General features: G+C 39.3%; 1 protein-coding gene across 1 annotated transcript in view; it reads right to left on the bottom strand.

The window, feature by feature from the left end:
• Positions 1 to 27,404, bottom strand: part of LCT (lactase) — a 38,112-nt gene that overhangs the window by 9,047 nt on the left and 1,661 nt on the right. The window contains exons 2-11 of the mRNA XM_042458541.1: positions 23,112 to 23,191; positions 22,432 to 22,515; positions 21,420 to 21,522; positions 20,877 to 20,946; positions 16,776 to 17,484; positions 13,377 to 14,022; positions 9,549 to 11,111; positions 3,937 to 4,205; positions 3,108 to 3,398; positions 577 to 775 (exon numbers count right to left, since the gene is read on the bottom strand). Coding sequence (XP_042314475.1) covers positions 577 to 775; positions 3,108 to 3,398; positions 3,937 to 4,205; positions 9,549 to 11,111; positions 13,377 to 14,022; positions 16,776 to 17,484; positions 20,877 to 20,946; positions 21,420 to 21,522; positions 22,432 to 22,515; positions 23,112 to 23,191 — 4,014 coding nt within the window. The remainder of the gene's footprint in view (positions 1 to 576; positions 776 to 3,107; positions 3,399 to 3,936; positions 4,206 to 9,548; positions 11,112 to 13,376; positions 14,023 to 16,775; positions 17,485 to 20,876; positions 20,947 to 21,419; positions 21,523 to 22,431; positions 22,516 to 23,111; positions 23,192 to 27,404) is intronic.

Below are 27,404 nucleotides of genomic sequence, written 5' to 3'. Positions count from 1 at the left end.
CTACTAATAATACTCATACTACTGATACAACTTTATCAGTTCATTTATTTATATCCCAGCTTTTTTCCAGTCCTGGGGCTCAAGGCATCTTATGTTCAGCCTAAATATTTAAACATAGTATAAACTATTATATAATTGTGGTATTACTTTCACACTGGTGACAAGTCACTGTCCTCCACCAGAGCACCCCAGTTTATGGTGTTTAGGACACACACCTCTGATATCCACCCAAGAGAAGGAAATGACTGAACTGAAAACTGAAGAGGAATGGGAGGGAAACATTGCTGCTTCTTCTGACTAAAAGGACTGAAGACCTGATTTGTTGCATTGTGTTTCTAGAAATCTCAGTGACTTATGCTTCTCATTTCTGAACTACTGAAATACTAGGCATTATACATGATTCCTAAATTTCCTGCCTCAAGTCTGTATGGATACAGAATCTTGAGTGCAAATCTGTTCTCTACCCAAGTAACCACCAAAGTTCATTTAAATCATCATCTTTTGATTTTTCAGAGCACCCTTCCTGCAAATCAGACCAGACTGCAGTTAGCAAATTACCCATATCCAACATCTTACCTGGTGCAGATACTCCATAACCATAACCAACATTAGCAATAGCATAGGGCTCATTCACGGTAATCCAAAATTTCACCTTCTCACCAAGCCTTTGGAATAGGAGCTCTGCATAATCTTTAAACCTTTGGACTATGGTCTCGTTTTCCCATCCGCCAACATCCTGAAGGGCCTGGGGGAGGTCCCAGTGGTAAATAGTGACCTACAAATAGAAGGATGCACTTTAAAATATCTGATGTTTTTGTTCAGTTGCTCAGTTACTCTATAACAGTAGGAGTGAAAATATGATTGACAAGAGGCGAATGATTAAAGATTTATGTAATGTTTTCCTGTAATTTAAACTACAGTCATCCCTCCCCATTTGCCAGATAAGCATTCACAGATTTGATTATTCATGGACTACTGTACTTGCCCCTGCCACTGAAAAATTAAGTTGACCATAGAGCCATGCTGGAGGACCTACAGGTGCTTAGAAAAGTGTTCTCTCAGATATATTTTCAGGTTTTTCACATTTGCAGGGGGATGTGTCCCTAAGACCCACAAATTATGTGTGTGTGTGTGGGGGGGGTTGATTGTATTTGGCATAAACAACTCCGGCCCCCACCAAAGCTACCCCATACATCTCCAGATCTTCTCTATAATATTGGCTTTAACACATAATGCTCAGCTGAAAAAGACTTTCATTCTGTGATTAGAAAATAAGGACAGTTGGGAAGGGGCATTTAAAATCCTCAGCCAGAGATCTTCTACTAACCCCAGGACTCCACAGGGTTCAGCTATGGCAGATTAAGTGGAATTACAGTGCTACAGCTGTGTAATCCCAAAATTACAGGTTTGGGGGCAGTATGCTGCTCCAGAGATTAGGACCTGGAACAATGGATGCAAGCTCCAGGAAAAGAGATTCCACCTCAACATTAGGAGGAACTTCCTGACAGTAAGGGCTGTTCGACAGTGGAACACACTCCCTCGGAGTGTAGTGGAGTCTCCTTCCTTGGAGGTCTTTAAGCAGAGGCTAGATGGCCATCTGCTGGGGATGCTTTGATTTGGATTTCCTGCATGGCAGGGGGTTGGACTGGATGGCCCTTGTGGTCTCTTCCAACTCTACGATTCTATGATTTCCACAAGATGCATGAGTTCTTAGCTATCTCTGACAACACTCAAACATAAGGCCAAAAAGGATTGCCATGTTCATCTTTAAACTTTAAGCCGGGGGAAGAAGAAGGAAAAGAACTTAATGTACAGTAGACCCTTGTTATACGCTGGGGTTTGGTTCTAAGATATCCCGTGGATAACAAAATTTGTGGATGCTCAAGTCCCATTAAATATAATGACATAACAAAATGGTGTCCCTTATAAAAATTGGAAAATCAAGGTTTGATATTTGAAATGTATACATTTTTGAACATTTTCAAACCATGGATGCTTGAATATGTGTATAAAGAATCAGTGTATAAGAAGAGTGATTGTATTCTGCAGCACGGACAGGTCCATTGATGACTAAAGTTGTCATAAGGTCCCGAACAGACAGACCAAAATAAAGCTGCTTTGGGTCACTTGAAGGTATGCTGTTTAAATGACACACCCATCTTAAGAACCCAGAAGCTGTGCCAAAGTTGTGCTCCATTCCTTAGGACAAGAGTGTGGCTTTGGCGCAGCTTCCAACCTCTTAGGATGCTTGCATCATTTAAACAGCATACCTCCAAAATGACCCGAAGCAGCTTTATTTTGGCCTGTCTGTTCGGGCCCATAAGACTACAGTTGGGAGAAACTCCAGTCTTGGAGTCAACAGTATAACCTGGGGTAGATAGGAAGTTTGTTTGCTTGTATGTTTAATATCTTGCCTTTCTGCCCACAATGACACTCAAAACAACTTGCCAGTGATACTGTGTTAAAGGCAGAGAATTGGATTTCCATGATCAGCTTTGCAACAAAGATACAACTGTTTCCATTTTCTTAACCTCAGGAAGGCTTAACATGAGAAATCCCAATATATCCTACCACCTTTGTAACAAACAGCCAACATTAATAGGCTTCAGTTTTGTTTAACAAGTGTCACTCGTAGATTCTTGTTTTCTAAGTAATCTCGTAGTGCCAAAAATATCTGAGAACTGAAGGTATTTATAACTAGAACTAAGGTCGGCTCAAGACATTTTGCTATCTGAAGCTAATAAGATAGTTTCTTCCTCTCCCATTCCATATACAAAAGCCAGCTTGGATGGCTATTTGACTTTTTCTTCAATATTGTTGATGGGACAGCATTTTCTACCATATGTGAAGGCAACAGGTTAACTTATGAGATGTAAGGCAGTACCTATGACATACAGCTCTCTTCTAACAGCTTCTGCCACCTCCCACCATCTGCTACCTAAAACAAGTGCCTCAGTTTGCCTAATGTTTGGACTAGCTCTGATGGGGCCCATGGAGTATACTTATCTCTATTGATAATTAGTATAATCTAATTTAACATTTTATTTTAGTGTATCTTTATACCTAGATATAGCCTGTATAGAAGCTAATTACTGCTCTGCTTTTACCTGAGGTTGGATATTGGCTGCTAGAAGACTATCCACAAACTTCTCATAATGGTTCAGGCCAGCTTCATTTATATGGTTGATGGTCCCGTCGGGAAGAATGCGAGGCCAGGAGATGGAAAAGCGATAATGAGTCACCTTGCTGTCTTTCAGAATAGCCAAGTCCGCCTCCATCTTGTGGTAGCTGTCACAAGCTATATCTCCATTTTCATCATTATTGATTCTCAAAGGAGTATGAGCAAACTGGTCCCAAATGCTGAGGCCTTTCCCATCTTCCCTCCAGGCTCCTTCAGTCTTTGATGAAACATGTTATACATTACATGTTATATAATCTATCTTTTCTCCAAAGGAGTCAAGGTGATGTACATAACCCTCCCTTCTGTTTTTAATTTCACAAACCTGTGTGGATGATTAGTCTATGAAACAGTGCATGTGGCAGGTCAAAGGACACTCAGTGACTGCTGTGGTTCAATAACAATTTGAACCAGCGACTACCCAATCTTAACATTCTTCACCCAGAGACTCATTGTCATCAAGGCAAACATATTTCAAAGCTACATTTCTCTTCTCATACCACAGGTTGATAGTATTTATTCTCATATATACTGTCTGCTTCTTTTACACAAAACTAATGCTTGGATTTGTTTTCACAAAATAATCAATAAACTTTTGTTTTAAAACACTGGCCAAAATCCTACTGTTACTCTAGACTACAGTGGGGCCATTGAATCAACTTGACTTGCTTTTGTGTTGACTCACCATTGAATAACTGATTTAATAGGTTTACTTTAATTGGGATTAACCAATAGGATTCCTTTCAGGATTTACTAACCTGATAAGATGCTGTCGCCACGCTCCAATAAAAGTTATTTGGGAACTCTCCATAAATAAACTCATCATCTTTTGGCAGTGGGATTCCATTTTGACGTATGACTTCAGTGTAATATATAGCAGAACTTCTGGGAGTTCGTGGTCTGCTCGGATTTTCAAAATCAACTTGATGTAGGCCAAATCTTGGCTCATAACCATTTAACCATTCAAAAGTATCCAAGAAAGACCAAGCAAAATAGCCTTTAAGATTCACTTCATCCAGTTTGTAAGCTAAAATAATAATTTAATAAGAGATTAAAAAAAACTTATTTGTAGTGTATATAATCAATGCAATAGTGAGAAAAAAAGTAATTGTGAGAAATTACGTATTAATTTGCCAGAAGCAACATGCAAGCACATCTATCCACATGTTCTCAGAGTAACCCTATTGATTAAATTAAGTGGGATTTATGTCTAGCCAAGTGTGTATACATTTGCGCAGAAAACAGAATCTCTGAAATACAGACTTCTCAGGAACATTAGGAGACTGAATTCTTATAATCCTATTCACACAGGAATAAATGCCAATGAATAAAGTGACAATTGCTTCCAAGTAAAATTCATAGGATTGTGTATTAAAACCTTAAAAAATACATCTATTTGTAGAATGTAAAACTAAAGTATGCTATTAATTTTATTTCAGAATGATATAAAATGATAGGTAGCATGATCCAGCACATCGCAGGGGAAAAGCCAAGATATTAATTAAATAATTAAGTCCCACTGTACTGAATGGCATTTAATGCCAGGAAAGTATGCTTACAATTACATCCTTAAGTAACTCAAAACAGAATGTTGATCTCTCTCATACATCTAACAATGAAATCATAAAAAGATTTCCTCAGGACACCATGTAGTAGGTTGCATTTTAATTCCAAAGTGGAATCTAGTCTAACATGGCGCACAGGACTGAGAAGACACAACAAAGCCATTTGCAGCAGATGGAAAAACCGAAGCCTTTTCACAAGTTTCACAAGAGATGTGTGTGTTTAGAAATGGGGCCCCAGGAAGATGGCCTCAAAAGAAAGGAAGCTCAGCCACAGAGGAGGTAGTGGGACCATACAGAGAATAAACTTGTATGGAAAAAAGCCCTGGGGTGGCATGGGGAAAGGAACAAAGAGAAGCATGATGATGCATGGAAAAGTTTGCAGGGAAACCAAACCAATTCAAATCCCTCCTGAAAATTCCTGAGAAATAACATATATTGAGACCAATCGCACTGCTAAATCAACATGCTAAACTATTCACATCCATCATGGCAGCTAGATTGAATAAATTTATCCTAGATTATGTCAATCCAGATCAAGCAGGCTTCACACCAAGTAGGAAAATGTCAGATTCAATACATAGAGTCCTTAATACATCATTCTTCATGAACAAAAACATCATTAGCCCTTTTCTCTTTGGGTGCTTTGGATAGAATGGAATTATTTGTTCATAATATTAAAAGAAATAGGATTTGGCAATAGCTTCATATCAGTTTTAGAACTCCTTTATAAGCACTCAGAAGTGACAGTGCTAGTAAATGGAATGGACTCTGAGAAATTCAATTTATATAGAGGCACCAAACAGGGCTGCCCATTATCACCCATACTACTTGCAATCTATATCAAACCTCTGGCTGAACTCATCAGATCAAATCTAAATATAACAGGTTCATACATTAACAAGACCCAACACAAAATAATGCTATATGGAGATGACATTTTACTAGCAGTACAACACCCTGAAAAATCTTTCCCTGAAATAAAAGACACAATAGACACCTTTGGAAAATACTCCGGCCTTAAGATCAATTACCTAAAATCTAAAATGATGTACTTAAACATCTCAGCTGCAGACCAAACCATACTGGCAAATACCACCCAGTTCACAATTATGCCCCTCAGGATTTCCATATCTAGGTATCCTTATAACAAAGAACCTACCCAGGAACTACAACCCTGTTATTAAATGGATGAAGGGTAAACTAAAGGAATGGAAACATCTGAACGTTTCTTTGTCGGGAAGGATTGCTATCATAAAGATGTTTCTCACCCCACATCTATTTTTTCTATTTCAGTCCATCCCTATCTCACCAGCCCCTTCCAAATTTAAACTTTGGCAAAAAATGATTACAGATTTTATATTTAATAAAAACTGGCCTAAGTTCCCCAAATCAACTCAAGTGCAGGGAGTCTAGCAATCCCAGACATTAAATTGTATAATCATGCATTCCAGCTAAGCCAACTCTCCCACTTAATTATGGAAGTAGACTCTGCTCACTGGGTACCTATGGAGATGGATCTGGACAGAATAGACAAACCGAAATTGCTTTTCTCTCTTAAGACACGCAGTGTTTTAAAGGATATAAAAAACCCATTTCTTTATAACTCTCTCCTTATTTGGAAGCAAGGGATCCATATACTGGCTCTGAGACCATCCCCTATCTGCCCATTCTTATTGCACTCTCCTTTTTATGAAATAGACAAAATAGGCCAATTTAAAGGATGGAAGGAGGGTCATAATTACAGACTTGCTGATTTATTTACACATGGGAAAATAAAAAATGAAGAATCTTTGGCAAATGATCTGGGACAGATCAGTCACAACTGGATGCAAATATCACAAGTACTGTCTTTTGCAAAACGTACAATGTCAAAGGAGAGCTACCCTCACCCCATGACCTTTTACGAAACACTTTGCATGGAAAAGAGGTTTGGTCACAAAGGAGAGACAGCTGTCATTTACAAAAATTTAATACAATCCATTTATGGCCGCAATCAATCGGCCAAGAATTGGACCTGAATTTAGATATCTCTGAAGCCACATGATAATATATTTGGACCTTGCCTACATATAAATCAAGATCAGCATTATCAAAAGAGGCAACTCTAAAATTAATATATAAATGGTACCTGCCTCCTGTAAGATTATGTCAGATGATAAAGAATGCCTCACCAAAATTCTGGAGAGGCTGGGACACTGTTGGCTCCTTTGAGCAGCTGTGGCTGAACTATCTTAAAATCAAAAACTTTTGGAATGTTATACTAGCTCAAATTTCTTCTATTATAAAACAAAATGTAACTTTTTGTCCAGGCCTTTTGTTGTTGTTGTCCATCTACTGTAAAGAAAACAGTCAGCTAAAACATTGCAAGCTCATCACATTTCTTATTGCAGCGGCTAGGAATGTAATGACAAGAAACTGGAAAACAGGGAATGTACAAATAGCTGACTGATGGACAAAGGTTTGGGACACTAGGTTAATGGAAAAACTTTCCAAAACTCTGTAATGGACAAAGGAAACTGTACACCTTTTTTGAAGACTGGTCAATTCATATAGACTACTACATTAATAACTCCCCTGACATTGGAGCTCCTGCCCAACAGATTTCCCTTTGGAAGGACACTAACTCTGAAGCCACCAACCAGAAAAACTTGAGTGACGATTTGAGAATCTTGTCTACTGATACGACCTCTACTCAGATTGTTATTTTGCAGTTTTTATATGAATCTTCAAGGTCTTTTGTTATTTTTGTATTGTTTATATTATTGTTACAAAACGAATAGAATATTCAATTAAAAAAAGGAAATAACATATTTTGTTTGTTTTCTTGGTGCCCCCAATACCCAAAGAAGTGGGTGAATTATTTTCACACTTAGTAGGGGTAAGAGAACTAAAACAAAACAACAATGCCCCTTTACTTTTTGCTTTCTCCCTCTCTGTCATTATAGAACTAAAATGGTAAATCTGTATCACTATAGTACCATAACTCTGAAGAAAAGAAATGTTCAGTACAGTATTATAAACATTTTAATTCAAAAGCCACCTTAAGTTTTTGTTATGGGAAAGGCAGAGAGAAGGAGATGACCACCACCACAATTGTATTTCCATGTGGCTTTAGAGATATCTACATTTAGGGCTGATTGCCATATTATCCTGGCCAATTGATTGCTGCCATAAATGGACTGTATTAAAGTTTTGTAAATGACAGCTGATCAAAACATCATCAGTGGACCTACCCAAAACCCAGAAAAACTTAACATAGACTTGTTACATTTACACCAGTTTGTACTGGAAACCCCCAAGAAATAATAAAAACACCCTACTCTCCAGTTAGAATAAAAAGCTGTGGCTAGTAGTGGAAATTCATGGGGGGGGGGGGGAATGTCATGTATAAAGTTGACAGGTGGAGATGGCTTCTGTACCTTTAATGGTTGTGTAGAAGGAATTTCAGCAAGTGTTGCTTGTCATACAACCAGGTGACAAGCAACACCTGCTGAAATTCCACCTTCTACTCAGCTGTTGAAGGTACAGGAGCCATCTCCAGTTTTCACTCAGGCAACCTGAGTATGGATATGGGGGTGGGGAATGCCATTAAGTACATCTATGTGTTTGTGTTCAAGTTGCTTCTCAACTTATGGCAACTCCATGAATTTCACAGAGTTTTCTTTGGTAAGGAATACTCAGAGGTGGTTTTGCTAGATCCTTCCTCTGAAATATATCCTGCAGCACCTGGTATTCATTTGCAGTCTCCCATCCAAGTACTAACTCAGGATGGTCCTGCTTAGCTGCCAAGATCAATAAGATCTGGTGCCTGGTATTTAGGCTGGGAAGTACAGCTATAATGCCTGCCAAATCCCAAGACTTTTGGTAAGGCTGGATTTACCTGATAGGAATTGAAAAGATGGTCTTAAACAGATTTACTTAGAAGTAAATCTGCTAGATTTCAGTGAAATTTACTCTCAACTCAACTTGCATACAGTTGCAGTATTAAAGAAACAGTCATTAATCCCCCAGTGAAATAGGGGTTGTGTTGTATGCGTGGGAGTTACAAAGTATTCTGTTTCAATCTCCAAGTCCATACTTATGCCTTTTCACAGATGACAGCAAGCCCCCAAATCACAGTTCTTACTAAAGCCCTTACAAAATTGTTTGGCATTATGAAAGATGAAATATTATGTTTAATAAAGTTCAAGAATTCAAAATAGACTGCAGTATATCTATCTGAAATTTCAGTGCATATTTCAACATCATAATTTTAGCATTGTGCTGTGTTTCAAAAGGGCTGAAGTTGACTGAATTATTAGTGTAATGGAAGACGCAGAAACAGTTAAGGTTTATTGCTAGGAACTTCCATGGTTTCACATGTTGAGCCAAATTCTGTGCGCTGAGGGAGATCTAAGAAGGTGGGAAATTATTTCAGAATAGTGAGAACTTTAACAGATGATGCCTCCAGAGAGAGATCAGAAGGAGGCACCCAGAGCTAAAATCCTACCCTTAATGTCAACTATTGAATGAACAGGACTTCTTTAGTAGGTATGCAAGTCTCATTGATTCAATTGGCTTACTACAGTGGACTAACACTTGGATTTGAGCCTTCAGCAACTTGCAGGCGCTTTCTAACTGTGTATCTTATACCAAATTAGTATTTCTCTCAAAGTCACACTAGTGCAATTCAGCACAGGTTTTGGTAATTACTCTCCTCTTTGGTAATTACTCTTTCAGCTTTATTTAAAACTAAACCTTGTTCAAGTGATTACATTGTTCAACTAGACAATGGAGGGACTAGATCTTCTAGCACAGTATCTTACCTTTCAAAATTTCATCAATGTGGGTTTTATAGAAAAAGATCTTGCTGGTATCATCAACTTCAGATTTGGTTTTTAACCCAACCCCATTCTCAGTAATATAAATGGGAGGGTTGCCATATTCCTCTTTGATCCAGTTTAGCAACCTCCGCAGCCCCCAGGGCACTGCTCGCATATTGTCTATTGCTGAGATAGGCCAGGAAGGGTCAGTCTCCAACAGCCGTTCTTGGTCATCCTCATAGGAGTATGGTCTCAGCTTGGTGGTCCTGTGTTTTATGATTTTGGTAGTGTAATAGTTTAGGCAAAAGACATCAGCTGTGCCCCTGATATATTCTCTTTCTTCTTCTGTGAATACTGGAAGCCGGGAAGATGGTAATTTCTGTAGTTCACTTCGGTTCCCAACTTTCCATTTCATGGCATCCGGGTAATCCCCATTTTTAAAAACAGGGTGCGCAAACCACCCTCCCATAAACTGCAGGTAACGATCGGCTGCTTCTACATTCCGGGGGTCAGTCAACGTCTTTGGCTCAACCCAATCCACGTTGAGACTCAAAGAAACAACACCTTTCTGCTTTGCTCTATATTTCTGGTCATATGTGTGGTAAGCTCTAGCATGAGCCTTCAGTATTATGTGGGTAACCTTATAGGGTGCGTAGCCTGGATCATCTTTGAAATTTGGTGGGAACAGTGCCAAATCATAACTTAAGGAAGAAATTGCGATAGGCTCATTGAAAGTAACCCAGAACTTGACCCTGTCTCCAAAGGTCTGAAAGCAAAAGTCTGCATAACTATCAAATAATTCAACCAGCTCAGGGTTCAGCCAGCCACCAATATCTTGCAGAGCTTGGGGCAGATCCCAGTGATAGAGAGTGACCATTGGAGTAATATTCTGGGCCAGTAAGCCATCAATCAACTGGTTATAATAGTCAACACCATGAGTATTTATGGAATGGTTTCTTCCATCTGGAAAAATTCGAGGCCATGAAAGGGAGAAGCGATAGCTGTTCACCCTTAAAGCTCTCAGTAAATAAAGATCTTCATCAGCTTTATTGTAGCTATCACAAGCTATGTCTCCTGTATCATTATTTTTAATATTCCCAGGAACGTGAGTAAAAGTATCCCATATGCTAGGCCCCTTCCCATCTGCATTCCAGCCTCCTTCAATCTGGTAGGCAGAAGTGGAGACACCCCATAGAAAATCTTCTGGGAAAGTACCGTAGAAGTACATATCTCTTTCCAGATCAGACTGTTTTGAAAATTTTTCCCAAACCACTTTTGCCTTTGAGGGAACTTCAGAGGCTGATAAACTAGGCAACCTTGCGGGCATAGAAACATCTTCTTTGAGAGGCTGAAGATTTTTATTTGTGACCATAGCAGGAAAGCCATTATTTTCAATAACAGTGGAGAAGAAATATGCAGATTCCTTTGGGCTCCGCTGTCTGTTTGCATCTTCAAAATTCACATAGTGAAGGCCAAACCTTTGACTGTATCCTGCTGCACCTTCAAAGCCATCAATCAAAGAGCGGGCAATATATGACTGAACATCAACAGCATCCAACTTCACAGCTGCCACAATGAAGAAGAGAAAATTTAGTTACATTTTCATAATAACTGTAACTCAGCTCCACTTCCATGAATGCAATGACGACAATTTGCACACTGTCAACATGTTGGACTGTATCAGTGTAAACTAATTCAATTATTTATTTTCACATTCAAGATATGATCTAATTCAAAATACAATAAAAGGGATACTGCTGTGTTGACAATTTATCAGTTCATTCATCCAAAACTAAGGAAAGGGAAATTGCTCACTTGTATGTAGTGTAGTGGTTTGAGCATTGGATGACTGAAGACCAGAGTTTGAATCCCCGTTCAGCCATGAAAACCCATTATGTGAGCTTGGGCAAGACACATTTTCTCAGCCTCAGAGAAAGGTAAAGGCAAACCCACCTCTGAACAAATCTTACCAGTAAGAACCCATGATACATTTCTTTGGGTTGCCACAAGTCAGAAATGACTTAAAGGCACACAGTACCATCAAACATAATCAATATTTGATAAGGCTGTACTTTATTCACAGTAGAACATATGCATTAACTGTTTTAAAGAAAAGCTCTTGCATTTCAGGTGATCTGAAGTGAGATGGCATTTGGTCATAAGATCACCATAATTATATGAGGGCCAAGTGACAAAGATGCAGATATGAACTAGCATCTCAGTGTGTGCAAGCATTCCATTGCCACCAGTTAGGCAGCCACTGAGCTACTTTGCTTATGGCAAAATGATCTCTAACTCATGAAAAACATGAGTTACCTGGCTTTTTTAGTGGTGGCTGCCAACATTTCTTTCTGTGTCAAGCTTTCTATGGGTTTCCCCATCAGTGCCCCCCCTTGATACAGGAGAGGAAGATAAAAGATTTAAGAGCTGTATCTTTTAAATGAGGGGTAGGAACCATTATACCCTTCAGATATTATTGGACTTCCAAGTCCCAGCAGCCTTTGCATGCATAGCCTATGGTGAAGACTACTGGGAGTTCTGGAAAGGCTTCATGATTCACACATTTCTTCTAAGCAGCTATGACAAGACACAGTAATTAAATCCATCTGTCCAGCCAGCCAGCCCTTATTTACCAAGCCAACCAAGGTAAACAAACTATGTAATTTGACTTGATTTATTCAAATTATGTAATTTTTACAAATTGTATTTGAATTTATTATTTGTTATTTGTTATTAATTTTCTTATTTAATTTATATTCCATCTTCCTCCCAACATGGGACCCTAAGCAGCTTAGAATACAAGCTGAAACATAATGGATCCAGAACAGTATATGGTACCAAAGCTTTAAAAAAAGAAAGAGTGAAACAATCCATTTAAAACATTAATTCAGAATGGCTGAACACATTTAAAACATGGGGAAAAGATAAAATCACAGCACACTTTTAAAGATTATTCTGCCGCAAGTTACGGGCTCAAGGCTTGCATAGGTAAAAAGGTCTTTGCCTGTCCTCGGAAAAAGGGCAAAGAGACAACCAAACTCCCCATGGGTGTGATTTCCAAAGCCTAGGAGAAGATACCAGGATGGCTCTCTCTGCCATGTTCTTACCAGATGAGCCTGTGAGGGTGATGGGACTGAAAGAAAGGGCTTCCCCAAATATTGTAATACTTTGGCAGGCTCATGTGGACAGACAGGGCTTTAGATAAACCTAATGGGGCTTTATAGCAGATTGTCTTTAGGTCATGAGGCCTGAAGACCTAAACCAAATAGGGCTTTATAGCAGACTGTCTTCAGGACATTAGGCCAGTTTCATATCAAATCCGGGCCATCCCTGTTCATTAAAAAGAGTTATCTTTTGCTCCAGATTTTCCAGAATAATCTGGAGCACAGCAGAGTGATGCTCGGTAGCTGTTTACATACCATCTTTTCATGCCACCCAGTTTCACTGCTGCTGACATGAGTCCTTTCCTCTGAAGTCACAATGAGGCATCCAACCATGGGGTTACAAAACTGTAACCTTATTTCAACATTTTTAAAAAAAATAACATTTATTTCAACAGGCCAGGCAAAAATAATCTAGTCAGTTATAACACATAAAAAAACACCATGATATGAGTTTGCTTTTGCCTTCCACTCCATGTGGTGAACATTTCTTTGCAATGTACTCTTATGCTGGAGCTTGATGGAGAAGTGGTAAATCTTGGACAATATTGCCTTTGGATGGGAAATAGGCTAGGTAACTTGCTACAACTCTCACTAGTTAATATTACACACTCCTGAATGATTAATTTCTATGCCTGGCCCAGTTTTTTTTAAAAAACCCTCTTTATACCTTTTAAAGCTTCGTTGATGTAGAGGCGGTAGTAATTTATTCTCATTGTATCATTGATAAAATCACTTCCATCATCCACTGGTGCACCGTTCTCTGCTATATAGATTGGGATCCTTGCTCCTGTATATTCTTTGGACACGAATAGGAGCAGTCTCCTCAGTCCCCAGGGCACCACGTAGATCCAAGATGCAGCTGTCTGTGGCCAAGTAGGATCTACCTGTGGGGAAAAGCCTCCAATATTCTCATAGCTTGGAATACAGGTGTGATTAGCTGAAGCAGTGATGAGCCTGGAAGTGTAATGCGAAAGGCCAAAGAAATCAGCTGTCCCATTCACCCACTTCTTTTCTTCTTCAGTGAACACGGGCAGTTTGGCAATTTGAGGAGAACACTGCTGGTTCATGTGCTCAATCTGGGATTTCAGGATATCTGGGTAATCGCCATTAACAAAGATGGGGTGAGCAAACCAGCCCAACATGAAATGCAAGTAGCGCTCTGCTGCTTTCATATCCTCAACATTTCCTGCAGTCTTTGGTTCAGCCCAATCAGAATTCAAGAGTATTCCCACCTTTCCATGCTGCGTGGGACGGTATTGAATGTCATAAATGTGCCAAGCTTGGGCATGAGCCTTGAGAATAACATGAGCTACCTTTTGGAAACAAAGAAACATACATGTCACTCCACTGAATATAGCTCAGGGCCAAAGCACATACTTTGGCCTGTTACAGACTGCCAAAATAAAGCTGCTTCGGGTCTCTTTGGAGGTATGCTATTTAAATGATGCATGCATCCTGAAGCTGCACCAAAGCTGCACTTCAGTGCTTAGGAATGGAGTGTAGCTTTGGCGTGACCTCCGGACTCTTAGGGACCCACGCATCATTTAAATAGCATACCTCCAAAGAGACCCAAAGCAGCTTTATTTTGGCAGTCTGTAACAGGCCTTTGTCTGTAAAATATCCCTATCTGGGACTGAAGTTTGGATAGCTGTTTCCATATGAGGCATGGAGGCTCCAGAATAGGACTAGGTTGGGGTTGGGGAATTGTGACTCTCCAGAACTTGGTGGACTGGAATTCCCACCAGCCACTGATGGCAGTTGTGGTCCAAGAACGTCCACATGTTTCTCAGCCCTCAACTAGATGGTTTAGACAAGCACACAACTGACATTTGTAAAGCATTCCTCCTGACATTCAATTTATATTCAAGGGTCACATATTTCTACCTATTTACACAGTAAAAATCCTGAGTGAGTTAAATGGAAGCAACAAATAAGTAAAGAAGCTTCTTGAGTCATTTTGGATCAAAACCAATAGTTCTGAGGAAGCTAAGATGCTGCAACCAGACCCCCATCTGGAAAAGTAGGCTATCACCGATGATTATTTGACAATATTCCAAAAGCTATCTGGTTTGGTGAAAGTGCTACTGGAGTTACTTTTAGTAGCATCAACATAGGCTTCTGGACTAATCCAGTAAAGATCACTCCAACCCCTCCTTTGGAAGTCAGATCATTCCAACATGGGCAACTAAGACAAATGGCAGGAGGTTAGCTGGGCTGGCCACAAGATAAATCCCAGGGATGATGTGATATAATGATTTTATTAGGCTAACAAATAATACAGAAAAAACTTGGTGATCCCTTTTGGTTCCTTCATCAGACAAAACTGTTTTTAAAATATCATACAGAGGATGACTGATGAAGATAGGGGTCACTGCACAAAATCCTCTCTTCAGATCTTTTGAAAAGGAGGATTTTTGGATTATTAAATTAAGCTCCCAAGGCCACACCAGCAGTGTCCCTGGTCCTTGCTGTTATTGTGGACAAGGAATTTAAAAACGAATAAAAGTAGAGCCATATACTAGCCTCTCCATTTCAAAGGTAGAATAGTCCCAGTCAAAAGCTCAACAAAGTCAACATACATTCCAAGTCACTGGTAACAGAATGTGCTCCCAGCATGGCAGAAATCATTGCTGGAGCAGGCTGTTCTAAGACAGTCAACAGACGATCATAGTGCTGCACGTATTCAAAAACCACCCATCTAGCAATTTCATGGCATCACAGTGATACATATGATGGCTGGCTGTAAGGGATTTGTTAGAAATAAAATATAACCACCTGAGGCTCTCCCTTAAAGCCATCTTGATTATTACCTGTTTTGATGAGTGGTTTCTAAATCCTCAGAATTAAATCTTCCAGAAGGGTCTGATGTGCCACTTGGATTCATGCTACCACTTTCTTATAGGCTCTATTTTATAACTTGCATTATAGAAGCTGTCTGCACTTGAGAAGTCTTTGCAAAATGTAAGCATCTTTTCAATGGCCCTTGTGCTTAAAGGAAAGATCCAGATGGGATTCTTCTGTTCCTTGTGTTTACAAGCTTTCCTCCAGCCCAGGTATTCTGAAGGGACACACTATTTTACGACACTATGCCCAGAAGTTCTAAAAAGAGATGTATCTCCTCTACAGAGCCTAATTTTAGAAATGTTTTCAGTTGTTTATTTGAACAGGCAGACTATAGAATTTAGTAAACTTATAGACTGTCAAATATGGAGTGGTCCATATCAGGAGCAACAAAAGTACTCTTGAGAATTTATCCCAGTATTAAAACTCCATAGCATGGGAACTATGACAGTATGGCTCAAATTATACTGTGGTACTTTCTTAGGCTTTTTGGTAATTTAGGCAAACATATAGGAACAGCCTATTCTACTTTGCAACTCCTTCTGTGTTAGTGTTGCTTCAGCATCTGTGTGGGACACTTTCTGGTATGGAAAGAAGTCAAGTGGCAGGAAAAGGAACCATGGGTAACTTTTTCCATGTCACCTGAGAGAATAATTTGAAAGGATAAATAAATGGGGGTTTCCAGATGTTGCTAGATTGCAAATCTTTTGAGCCCTATTCATTAGCCAGGTCTGATGGGACATGCAGCCCAACAATATCTAGAAAACCACAAGTCGCCATCTATGATCCAAAATTTGTCATGGGAATTGTGTTAGTTTGGACGAGAAAGCCAAACAGAGCCATTTTCAATACACAGAGTCGATGTAGATTTTTTTTCATTCTCATGTTGATTTATTTCTAATGTTCTGAGGCCTTAATGCAAACAGTGAACCAGTCAAAGGTCACTAAGTAATGAATGCTTGCAAGCCTGTAGCAGGTTTATGTTGTTACAGATTAGAACATGGTAGTTTGACCTCAATGTTTATCTCCCTTTAACTCAAGATTTATTTCCCTAGTGTCTCCCTTCTGGTAATCAGACTCGGTATCTGCAATAACTGTTCCTCCAGTGTGCAGAGAAAAGAGCCACGTCAGTTTAGAATGCAACCGGCCATCATTCACACAGCCAATACAGCACATAAACGATGGTAAAGTCCTGCAATTAAGTCAAGCTGCTTGTTGTTCATACCTGATAGGATGCCATCCCTGGATCAACAATTCCTGGTGGATGCTGTCCAGTGCCATAGCCAGCATAGCTAATGACCCAAGGTTCATGGAAGGTAATCCAGAATTTAACCCGATCGCCAAAAGTTCCAAAGCAGAAAGATGCATAGTCTACAAAGGCACTTATAATACTCTCATTTTGCCAACCACCAAGATCCTGCAGAGTTTGTGGCAGGTCCCAATGAAACAAGGTCACCATGGGTTCAACATTAGACTCCAGCAAGCTGTCTATGAGTTTGTTGTAGTAACTAACTCCTTGAGGATTCAAGCTGTTCTTAGTCCCATCAGCAAAAATCCTAGGCCATGATATAGAAAATTTATAAATCTTTGGCCTAAGGCCTCTGAGTAAGTAGACATCATACTCTATCTTGTGGTAGCTGTCACATGCCACATCAGCTGTTTGTTTCCTGTAGACATGGCCTTGATGTCCGTATCGGTCCCAAATGCTCTCTCCTTTTCCATCCTCTGCCCATGCACCTTCAGTACGGAAAGATCCTGTTGAGGTACCCCAGAGAAAACCACTAGGGAAAACACCCAACAAAAAAGCATCTCTCTCTGATTCAGACTGATTAGCAAATGCTTCCCAGGTTGTTTGATAGGATGAAAATGGGCTGATAGCTGATGTCATTACCACATCTGGCATGGGATGAATGGCTAGATTTTCTGTGTAGGAGCTTGAAAGGGAAAAAGATGGTGTTATGAGAAGATCTCTGTTAATTCAACTTTCATTGTAATTACATTTCTACTTACGTATGAAAAGAAGGAAAATCATTCTGTGATTCAGCTATTTTATATATTGTGGATGTGCTGAGTTTGATATCCAAATTTCAATATTCAACATCCCAAAAACACTACAGTCCCAAATGTAGATCAAAATAATATTTAGTTTAAGGATTTTAATGCATACAAGTAAGCTAGCGGTCTTGTAAGTCATGCTTGTATGTATAAAGCTTGCTAGCCTAATGAGATATCTACTAGAATGATACTTGTCATATCAATAAAACCCATTACTGATATCATATCGGGGGTAGAATTCAGAGACATAGCCATATTAGTCAGGATTCTGGAATATCAATATATAAAGGGATCTTGCAGCACTTTTAAGACTAACTTGTAAAAGAAGTTGTAGCATAAGCTTTTGTAGACTTGGTCTACTTCCTCGGATGCTCGGATGTATAAGTCTACGAAAGCTTATACCACAATTTCTTTCACCCAGTTATTCTCAAAGGGGCTACAGGATCCTTTTGCATACTGATATCCTATAGTTGATGCTTTGTTGGCTTGATCTTATGTGTTTGCCATGTTTATCATAGTTGAGAATTGCTCTTTTTTCTGGTTCAGGAGGATATTTCAAAACTATTACAAAAACTATGTGCATAAGGAGGGAATGTAATTAGTAACCAGTTTAACCAGTAGCATGAGAGGATCACTCTCTCCAAATACAACAAAATCAGTCAATAAACCAGCTTGATACAGCTTTTCTAATGCAAGAAACATTACTGTAGTAGGGTATGAAAAATAGTAATGATCTTACCACTGGATCTCAAAAATTGGTAGAAATGGAAAATAGGGTCGGTGATATCTTTCACAACTTCTTACTATTTCTTTCACATTCCACATAATTGGTTGTCAAAATTAATAACTTATTTACAGTTTAAATGTTAAGTGTGTGGAGTTTTATTCAGAAAAGTGCTGCCTCCAATTGCCTTCTCCCAAGTATAACATGTTGCTTCACCAACAACGTGATAAAATCAAACCATTTAGGAGATGGGAACATGTGGAATGATTTCAAATTGGGGACCTTTGTCTTAAAGGATGTTCTTGTGCTCTCACAAGAACAATTGCAAACAAAACCAGGAAAATTAGGAAATCCTGGTTTTGCAATTTGCTGATATGTTTTGTTAATAATGTATTTCAGCACCCACTCCCAAGAAATTAACTGAATTCAAATTTCAGTGCAGATGTAGAGAGGCTGGATTTCAGACTTGCATAAAGACCTCACAGATTTCTGCTTTGGACAGTACAGTGTAATAAAAGGGGCTTGAGGTTTGATTTAGCCATTAAAATCCTTCCTTCTCAATGACAGCATATATGGTCTTCACCACCATTTCAACTGATCTACAGGAAAGCAAAGGAATGTGTATTAAAGTGGCACATAGATGGCAAATAAAAGTTCCACCATGGAAGCTTAGTTTCTAAGTTGTTGAGTTGGGAAGATTAGAAATAGCTAAAAACTGGAGAGATTTAAAGGGGCTGACCTTTCATTCTTGGTTGGACATTTCATTCTTGGTTCACACTATCTTAAAGCTATCTTACAAAATCTGATTACTAAGAAGACAAATGTATAGAGGATCAGTAGCTGTTTATTTCTTATATCAGTGAAAATGAGAATAGACTGCAGCCACCAAAAAACAATGTTGAAATTTTGCTCAGATGTCCTGCACTGAAGATGGTCCGGTTGAAATGAGAATCTGTGGACACTTTCAGAAGATGGAGGAACTCTCATGAAAGCTGAGGACACATGAACTCATGTACAATGATCAGAAACTATCTCCCCTGTTGTTAAGTGTGGAGGGAAAAGGGAGTTAATTACAACTTTGTAAAGGTTCATTGTTTCCATCATCCACTTTTTTTTAAAAAAGGAAATTTCTGCATATATTACTGTGTTGAAATCATGTACACTCATCCCTCCATATTAGAGGCTTTGATATTTGTGGATTTGATTATTCACGGATTTGATTAATATGTTCTCTTTAGGAATATCCAGGCCCTCCAGTGCAACTCTATGGTGAACTTTAATTAGAGACTCCTAGAGAGAATACTCTACTTGGCATTTGTAGCTCCTCCAGTGCAGTTCTATGGTCAGTATCTGTTGGACATTGACCACAGAGTTGCGCTGGAGGACCTAGAGATTCCTAGAGAGGTGTCCTCTCAGTTAAAAACATGGTGTTTTTGTTATTTGCGGTTTTTCTATATTCACAGGGGTCTTGTGCCCCTAACCCTAGCGAATATGGAGGGACAAATGTAATCTATTACGGCAAAGAGTTGTTGAACAAAACAATACAACCGTAGATAATCTGATATACTGCATATACTCATGTATAAGTCTAGACATTTTTAAAAGAAAATTTCTGCATATACAACTGTGTTGAGTATGTGTAATCCATTAAAGCAACAAGCTGTTGAACAAAACAATGCAACCACAGATCATCTGACATACTGCATATACTCATGTGTAAGTCTATTGACCCCCAAGACCCTGGTCCACTTTTTCACAGGTCAATGTAAATACTGTACCTGAAGTCTTATTAAAAAAGAACCATCCCCTGGTGAAAGGTGAGAGCTTAATCCCTTCTTGAAGCACCTAAAAGAAGCTCCTATCCCCCTCTACTTTCTTATCCATCCAGCCTTTAGTGTGAACAGAAACAGTTGTGCATGCAGGAATTTTGTAAATTCTTGGGCATCATTTTCCTTTGCTTCGTCTTTTACATTCTTTGTTACATGCCCTTGACTTGTTTTACCATTGGCGTATCCATAGGTCATATCAACATGCATAATTTTGGCCCCAAAGCCTTCCCTCAACTTATACATGAGGTCAACTATAGCCAAGCATATACAGTATGTGTTGTGGAACTCTTTCCAACTGGGCCTTTTGAGTTGGAGTGCCACATTCATTGTGGTAACAAATTATCTTTGACATTGCTATTTCAATAAATTAGATGGACTAAGTGGAATCCATCTTGAATATAGGATGCAAAGCTCGAACACACAAAATACTAACAGAGTGGCAGAAACCACAAGACTGCTCTCCTATGTTCTTTTTCCAAGTTGCCACCGTTACCATAAAGCTAAGATATCAGCATAGCCAAGTTGTTACTCCCCACACAAGTTTAAGTGGTTGATGGGGAGAGAAATGCTGGGGTGGGGACACATAGGAAATAATAAAGTAAATTTCCATGCATCACTAAAATGATGTGCGTCTGGACCAGGGGGAAACAAGATTTTGGCAGTTTTGTAGGGAGAGGCAGGATATAAAAACCATCCAAACAAACAATTAGCAACATACCCAATGGGTGAGCTATCCAAGACGAAATTTACATCATATCCTATTGCCTGTGCTTGGCCTTCATATATGGCTGGAAAAAAAGGGTGGGAGTCAGTGGGTATGAGGATACATTACATGCATAATAGAAGACATGCAAGCCCAGCAGTCCCTTTTTAGTGGAATCCCACCTCCTTAAAATGGCCTTAAACATTCCACAACTCTCTTCACCTTCATTATTGCAATTATGGAAACTGACTGGACTGTATCTTACTCCACTGTTGACAGTGTTATAACATCTTCTATCCTACCTTAAGGGGCCATAGGGCACCACATGGTGCACACACAGCATTATCTTTGTGAGACCTCACTATTGCTCTGTGCCACCCAGTTTCTACTGCCTGAGGCAACCAGCTCATTCTGCCTTCTCATAAATTCAATCCTGAGTAAACTTAGTAGCAAGTTTGTCTTGGACCACAGCATTGTTTTTATTGCAGTTTATTTGTCCCTCAGGTCTTATGGACATAAACCACAAGACCACAGTTCCTCCTTCTAGAAGACACTTACCTCCAAAAATGGAAGCCACATTTGTAAGTAGATTTTCTTGTGTGGAAGAACATTCATGGAAATTTAGACAAAACAACAAAATGTCCAAACCATTTGTGACAGGCTGTAAATGAAAAAAAATGTGCAGAGTTGCAATGAATTATCTAAAGGGCAAATATCAATGCTGTATATAGTCTCTTGGAAGCTGTTATTTACCTGCATAATCTGTTAGCTGTATAACATCATTAAGTCAAAAGGGCTGGTTTGAGATGGAACAAGATGATGTAAAAGATGATGGTGTAATTGTCATTACGAATTGTGAGATATTCTAGAAAATGCAGCTGGCTATTCTGGTATGGGGGGGAAACTGTCTTCCTAGGTAGAAGGAAATTCTATGCAAGGCATCAGGTAACTCAGACTGAAACTGTGTTTAGTCAGTGGAAAGGTGGACCATCACAACATCTATTGCAAAAGGTTAAGCTACAGCTCTGATCTTATCCATAGTTACTGCACAGCAAACCCAACTCTGTACCATATTCTAATCGTATAGTATAGCATTAGAGCTCACTGGCAGAATGCTTCTCTGAAGATGCCAGATGCAGATGCTGGTGAAACATCAGGAAAAAACTCTTCTAGAACATGGCCACATAGCCCAAAAAACCCCACAAAAAACTAATAACGATATTTGAAATTATATCCCACTTTCCCCCTACAATTGGGACCCAGAAAATGGCCCCTGAACTGAACATAGTGGGTCCAACAAAACAAGTAGAGACTGGATGTGATTCACTGTGTAATGATTATGTAGATTTCATAGGCTTTCTGTTATCTGTCTTTTCATAGAATTCATTTTTAGGTATATACCTTCTTTCTAGAAATTCATGTTTACACGTGCAATCCCAATTACCTACCCACAAATGACAATCAATTTGGTAAACTCTAAATGGATACAAGAGATGCTGCATTTGTAAAACACTGCTCAAGAGCATCTACAGAACACTGCAAAATAACTTGATGCAACTCTCAGAATTACCTGTAGATCATTCAGCATCTGTTCAAAACTGGCTTCCTTTTTACAGTTGTAGTGTAGGTTGAGAGAGAGAAAATCTAGAGAGTCCTGGAAAGTAAACCCCAAAGCATTACTACAGAGTGATCATGATATTTCTAATCATTGTTGTGTATACTTTTCAAATAGTTGGAAATGGATATAACACAAGAGTACTCACACACCAGGAGTCAAACATGCAGGTCTGTATCTATTTTTAAATACATTTTCTTTGGCCTAGGACAGACCGCCCCAAAAAGGCAGCCTGTCAGCCAGAGCAAATTGTCTGTGTGTGCATGCACATTCATATGTAGCTTTCTCACATCAGCTTTACAGTGTCTTGTATTTGTTCCATGAATTTTAATCCAAATGATCCATTATTTCCCTCAACAATAGGAAAGACCTCATTATAGATTCAGCTAAAGTACACAGCCGATGACCTGCCAAGCCAAGAACAGCTCAACAACCTGGCAGATGCTCAATAGCTTCATACAGATTGCAAATACAGGCTGAACAAGCTGCCAATAAGTTTCTCAGGAGGAGGGAAGGTCACACTATATTCAGGCCAGAGTGAACCCAAATAAAACTTCAGTATGAAAGTGATCTCACTTTTTCTAGGCAAATAAGCATTTTATGTAGGCAGAATTCAAGAAAATTAAACCCATCACCAGAATTGAAGCCAAGAAAGGTCCAGATGGCACCAGCACAGCATCATCATGAACATCTAATGAAATAGACATTTTTCCATCTGAAAGTCAAAAGAAGAAAAGAAATCAATACTTCTAATTATTGACTTGTGGAAGAAAAAAAAAATCTGCTCGATAGACAGGCAGATTCTAATTGTTCATTTACTATGCTATTATAGGCTATAGGCTATTATCAGTGTACATCTGATCCATCTGATCTGGAATAGGACAACTATTCCCTCTTATGCTCCACCCCTTTGATTATGATTATGACCATTGAGCAATTTTATTGTTAATTATTGTTGTAATATGATAAGCTTTAGCTTTTTAACTGAATTATTGTTGTTGTCTGTATTTTATCAATTGCACTATTGTGTGTATTTTATCAGGTTGTAATCCCGCCTTGATCCACAGGGAGAGGTGGGAAATATAAATAAATTTATTATTATTATTATTATTATTATTACATGGTGCTTTTCAGACAGTTTTCTGTTTTAACTAACTTGCTTACTAAAATTTAGTAAGATTAGAAGATGTAGAAGATATAAAGAAGGATAAGGTGAGAAAAAAGATATAAACAGAAGATACAAAAGATGGACAAAATATATATCATATCCAGTAATGATACCATTGGTTTTTTGGTGGTTGGATCTGTCTTTCTAGAGAGACTAGAATGGTCTCCTATGCAGTATCTTTCCAGTAGCAACTGAAGATGTTTTTTTGTTTCAGTTGGCCTTGAGGAATGGACTCATACGAGGAAAGGGTTATTAATGTGGTCTGTTGTCCACATTTGTTGTTTTAAATTCTATAGATAGTTTAATTAGATCTGAACTTTTGTATGGTTTTGACTGTGTGAACATTTGACGCTAAAAGTTTCATCTGTAATTTTTTTGTGTAAGTTTTCTTAAGTGACAAGGAGTTTGTTTTAGTATATTAGCATATTACTTTAGTATTTTAAGATTTTGCAGTGTTGTGTTTTATCGTCCATTTTTGATTATATATGTTTGATATTCTGCCCTTTGCTGGAAAGGTGTTATAAATAAATGTTGTTGAGTCCCAAGACTGGAAGAAGGATGGGACACAAACAAACAAACAACAAATGGTCAAACTGAGGCCCGGAGAACCTTGGCCTGCTCCTCCTACACTTCTACACAACTAATCCATCAACCTCAAAAAGTGCATGGAAGAAAAGCAACAATCCCTAGAAATTGTGTGTATGTGCCTGCAAGTCCATTGTCAATTTATGGAGACCCCTTGAATTTCATAGGGTTTTCTTAGGCAAGGAAAGAGGTGGGTTGCGATGGCCCTCCTCTGAAATATAGCCTACAGCACCAGTATGCAATAGTCTCCCAGCCAAACACTAACCATGACTGATCCTGCTTAGCTTCCAAGATCTAGTGGGATCTAGTGCCTTTAGGGCATGTATGTCCTTTCTCCCTGGCAATTAGCAACAGGGAAATAGCAATCTTGTTCAGGGAACAGGGAGAAGGTCAAATCCAGTTCCCAGCCATGTCCCACCAATCTTGATCAAGTTTGCTGGGTTTTTGCTGTTCATTGCCCATACCTGATAGGGACAAGTGTTTAGTCCTGTTTTTCCTTTAGCTCTTATTATATACTGACAATGAAGTGTTTGCATTGCTGTCTTAATGGGCACACTGTGGGATTTAAGGACAGATGTGCGTGTTTTTAGCTATTTCCCCCTGTATTTTTAAGAAAAGCATCAAGCACTTCTGGAACAACATCAAGAACTTCTGGGACAAATGGAAAGAAAGAGTGTAAAGCAAGGAAAAGACAATAATTTAATAGTGTAAGAGTTGTTTGGTCAGATAAGGTTGAGAAGAACTAGGGGTTTGTGCCAGATACGAGAGCTGATCAAGAAACTGTTTTAGGGATTTAAGGAAGGACATCATGCAGCCCATAGAAAAAGAGAGGAAGCTCATGTTTTGGGTAGCAGAATTATGACCAAGGCTCATTTACACAGCACTATAATTGCATAGTGTGAATAGAATCATAGAGTTGGAAGAGACCACAAGGGCCATCCAGTCCAACCCCCTGCCATGCAGGAAATCCAAATCAAAGCATCCCCAACAGATGGCCATCTAGCCTCTGCTTAAAGACCTCCAAGTTAGGAGACTCCACTATACTCCAAGGAAGTGTGTTCCACTGTCAAACAGCCCTTACTGTCAGGAAGTTCCTCCTAATGTTGAGGTGGAATTTCTTTTCCTGTAGCTTGCATCCATTGCTCCGGGTCCTAGTCTCTGGAGCAGCAGAAAACAAGCCAGCTCCCTCCTCAATATGACATCCTTTCAAATATTTAAACAGGGCTATCATATCACCTCTTAACCTTCTCTTCTCCAGGCTAAACATACCCAGCTCCCTGAGTTGTTCCTCATAGGGCATGGTTTCCAGACCTTTCACCATTTTAGTCGCCCTCCTCTGGACACGCTCCAGTTTCTCCACATCCTTTTTAAATTGTGGTGCCCAGAACTGGACACAATATTCCAGGTGGGGCCTAACCAGAGCAGAATACAGTGGCACTATTACTTCTCTTGATCTAGACACTATACTTTTATTGATGCAGCCTAAAATTGCATTGGCCTTTTTAGCTGCCGCATTGCACTGTTCACTCATGTTCAACTTGTGGTCTACTTATACTCCCAGATCCCTTTCACATGTAGTTTCATTCAGCCAGGTGTCTCCCATCCTATATCTGTGCATTTCATTTTTCTGCCCTAAGTGCAGTACCTTACATTTCTCCGTGTTGAATTTCATTTTGTTAGCTTTGGCCCAGCTTTCTAGTCTATTCAGGTCATTTTGAATGTTGATCCTGTCCTCTGGAGTATTAGCTATTCCTCCTAATTTGGTGTCATCTGCAAATTTGATAAGTATGCTACCAATTCTGTCATCCAAGTCATTGATAAAGATATTGAATAACACTGGGCCCAGGACAGAGCCCTGTGGGACTCCACTGGTCACTTCTCTCCAGGATGAAAAGGAGCCATTGTTGAGCACCTTTGGGTTCGGCCAGTCAACCAATTACAGATCCATGTAACAGTTACTTTGTCTAGTCCACATTTTACAAGCTTGTTTGCAAGAATGTCATGGGAAACCTTGTCAAAGGCCTTAGTGAAATCAAGATATACTATAACCACAGCATTCCCTTCATCTACCAAGCTGGTAATTTTATCAAAGAAAGAGATTGGATTTGTCTGGCATGACTTGTTTCTCTGAAACCCATGTTGACTTTTTGTGATTATGGCATTGCCTTCTAGATGTTCACAGACTCTCTGTTTAATGATCTGCTCCAGAATCTTTCCTAGTACTGATGTCAGACTAACTGGACGATAATTGTTGGGATCCTCTTTTTTCCCCTTTTTGAAGATGGGGACAACGTTTGCCCTCCTCCAGTCTGCTGGGATTTCTCCTGTTTTCCAGGAGTTTTCAAAGATTATTGCCAATGGCTCGGATATTACATTTGCCAGTTCTTTTAATGCCCTTGGATGTAGTTCATCTGGTCCTGGAGACTTAAATTCATTTAGATTAACAAAGTATTCCTTACTATCTCCTTATTTATTCTGTGCTGAAATTCCCCTATTCTGTCCTCTGCTCCATTATCTTCAGGTTGAGCACCCTTTGCCTTTTCTGAGAAGACTGAGGCAAAGAAGGTGTTGAGTAATTCTGCCTTTTCTCTGTCTTCTGTTAGCATTTTGCCATCTTCTCCACGCAGTGGCCCTACCGTTTCCTTCTTCTTCCTTTTGCTGCAGACATATCCAAAAAGCCCTTTTTATTGTTCTTAACCTCTCTAGCAAGCCTGACTTCATTCTGCGCTTTAGCTTTTCTGACTTTACCCCTACAAATGCCTGCTATTTCTCTGAATTCCTTTTTTGTGATTTCCCCCCTTTTCCATTTCTTATACATGCTCCGTTTCAAACTCAGCTCAGTTGAAAGTTCCTTTGTCATCTATCCTGGTTTCTTGAGACACCTCCGATTTTTCTTTCTCACTGGAACTGTTTGAAATTGTGCCTTCAGTATCTCCCTTTTGAGAAACTCCCATCTGTCCTGAACTCCCTTCCCTTATAGGGTCCTGAAGTGTGAAAGCTTTTGGAAAACAGAATGGGTTTAAACAGTGAAGTCAGGAATTCATGGCTGGAGTTTTCACAAATAAGTAAGACACAGTCTTACCATAGTATATATGGGGGGGGGGGGGGAGAAACCTAAGTTGGCAGTGGTACAAAGGAGAGTTTGAGATCACAGTGGGATACAACTGAACAATGG

This window comes from Sceloporus undulatus, chromosome 1 (genome assembly GCF_019175285.1).
Source record: "Sceloporus undulatus isolate JIND9_A2432 ecotype Alabama chromosome 1, SceUnd_v1.1, whole genome shotgun sequence".
Lineage (NCBI taxonomy): Eukaryota > Metazoa > Chordata > Lepidosauria > Squamata > Phrynosomatidae > Sceloporus > Sceloporus undulatus.
Note: the sequence above shows the minus strand (reverse complement) of the source record. Positions and strands in the feature narration are given on the sequence as shown.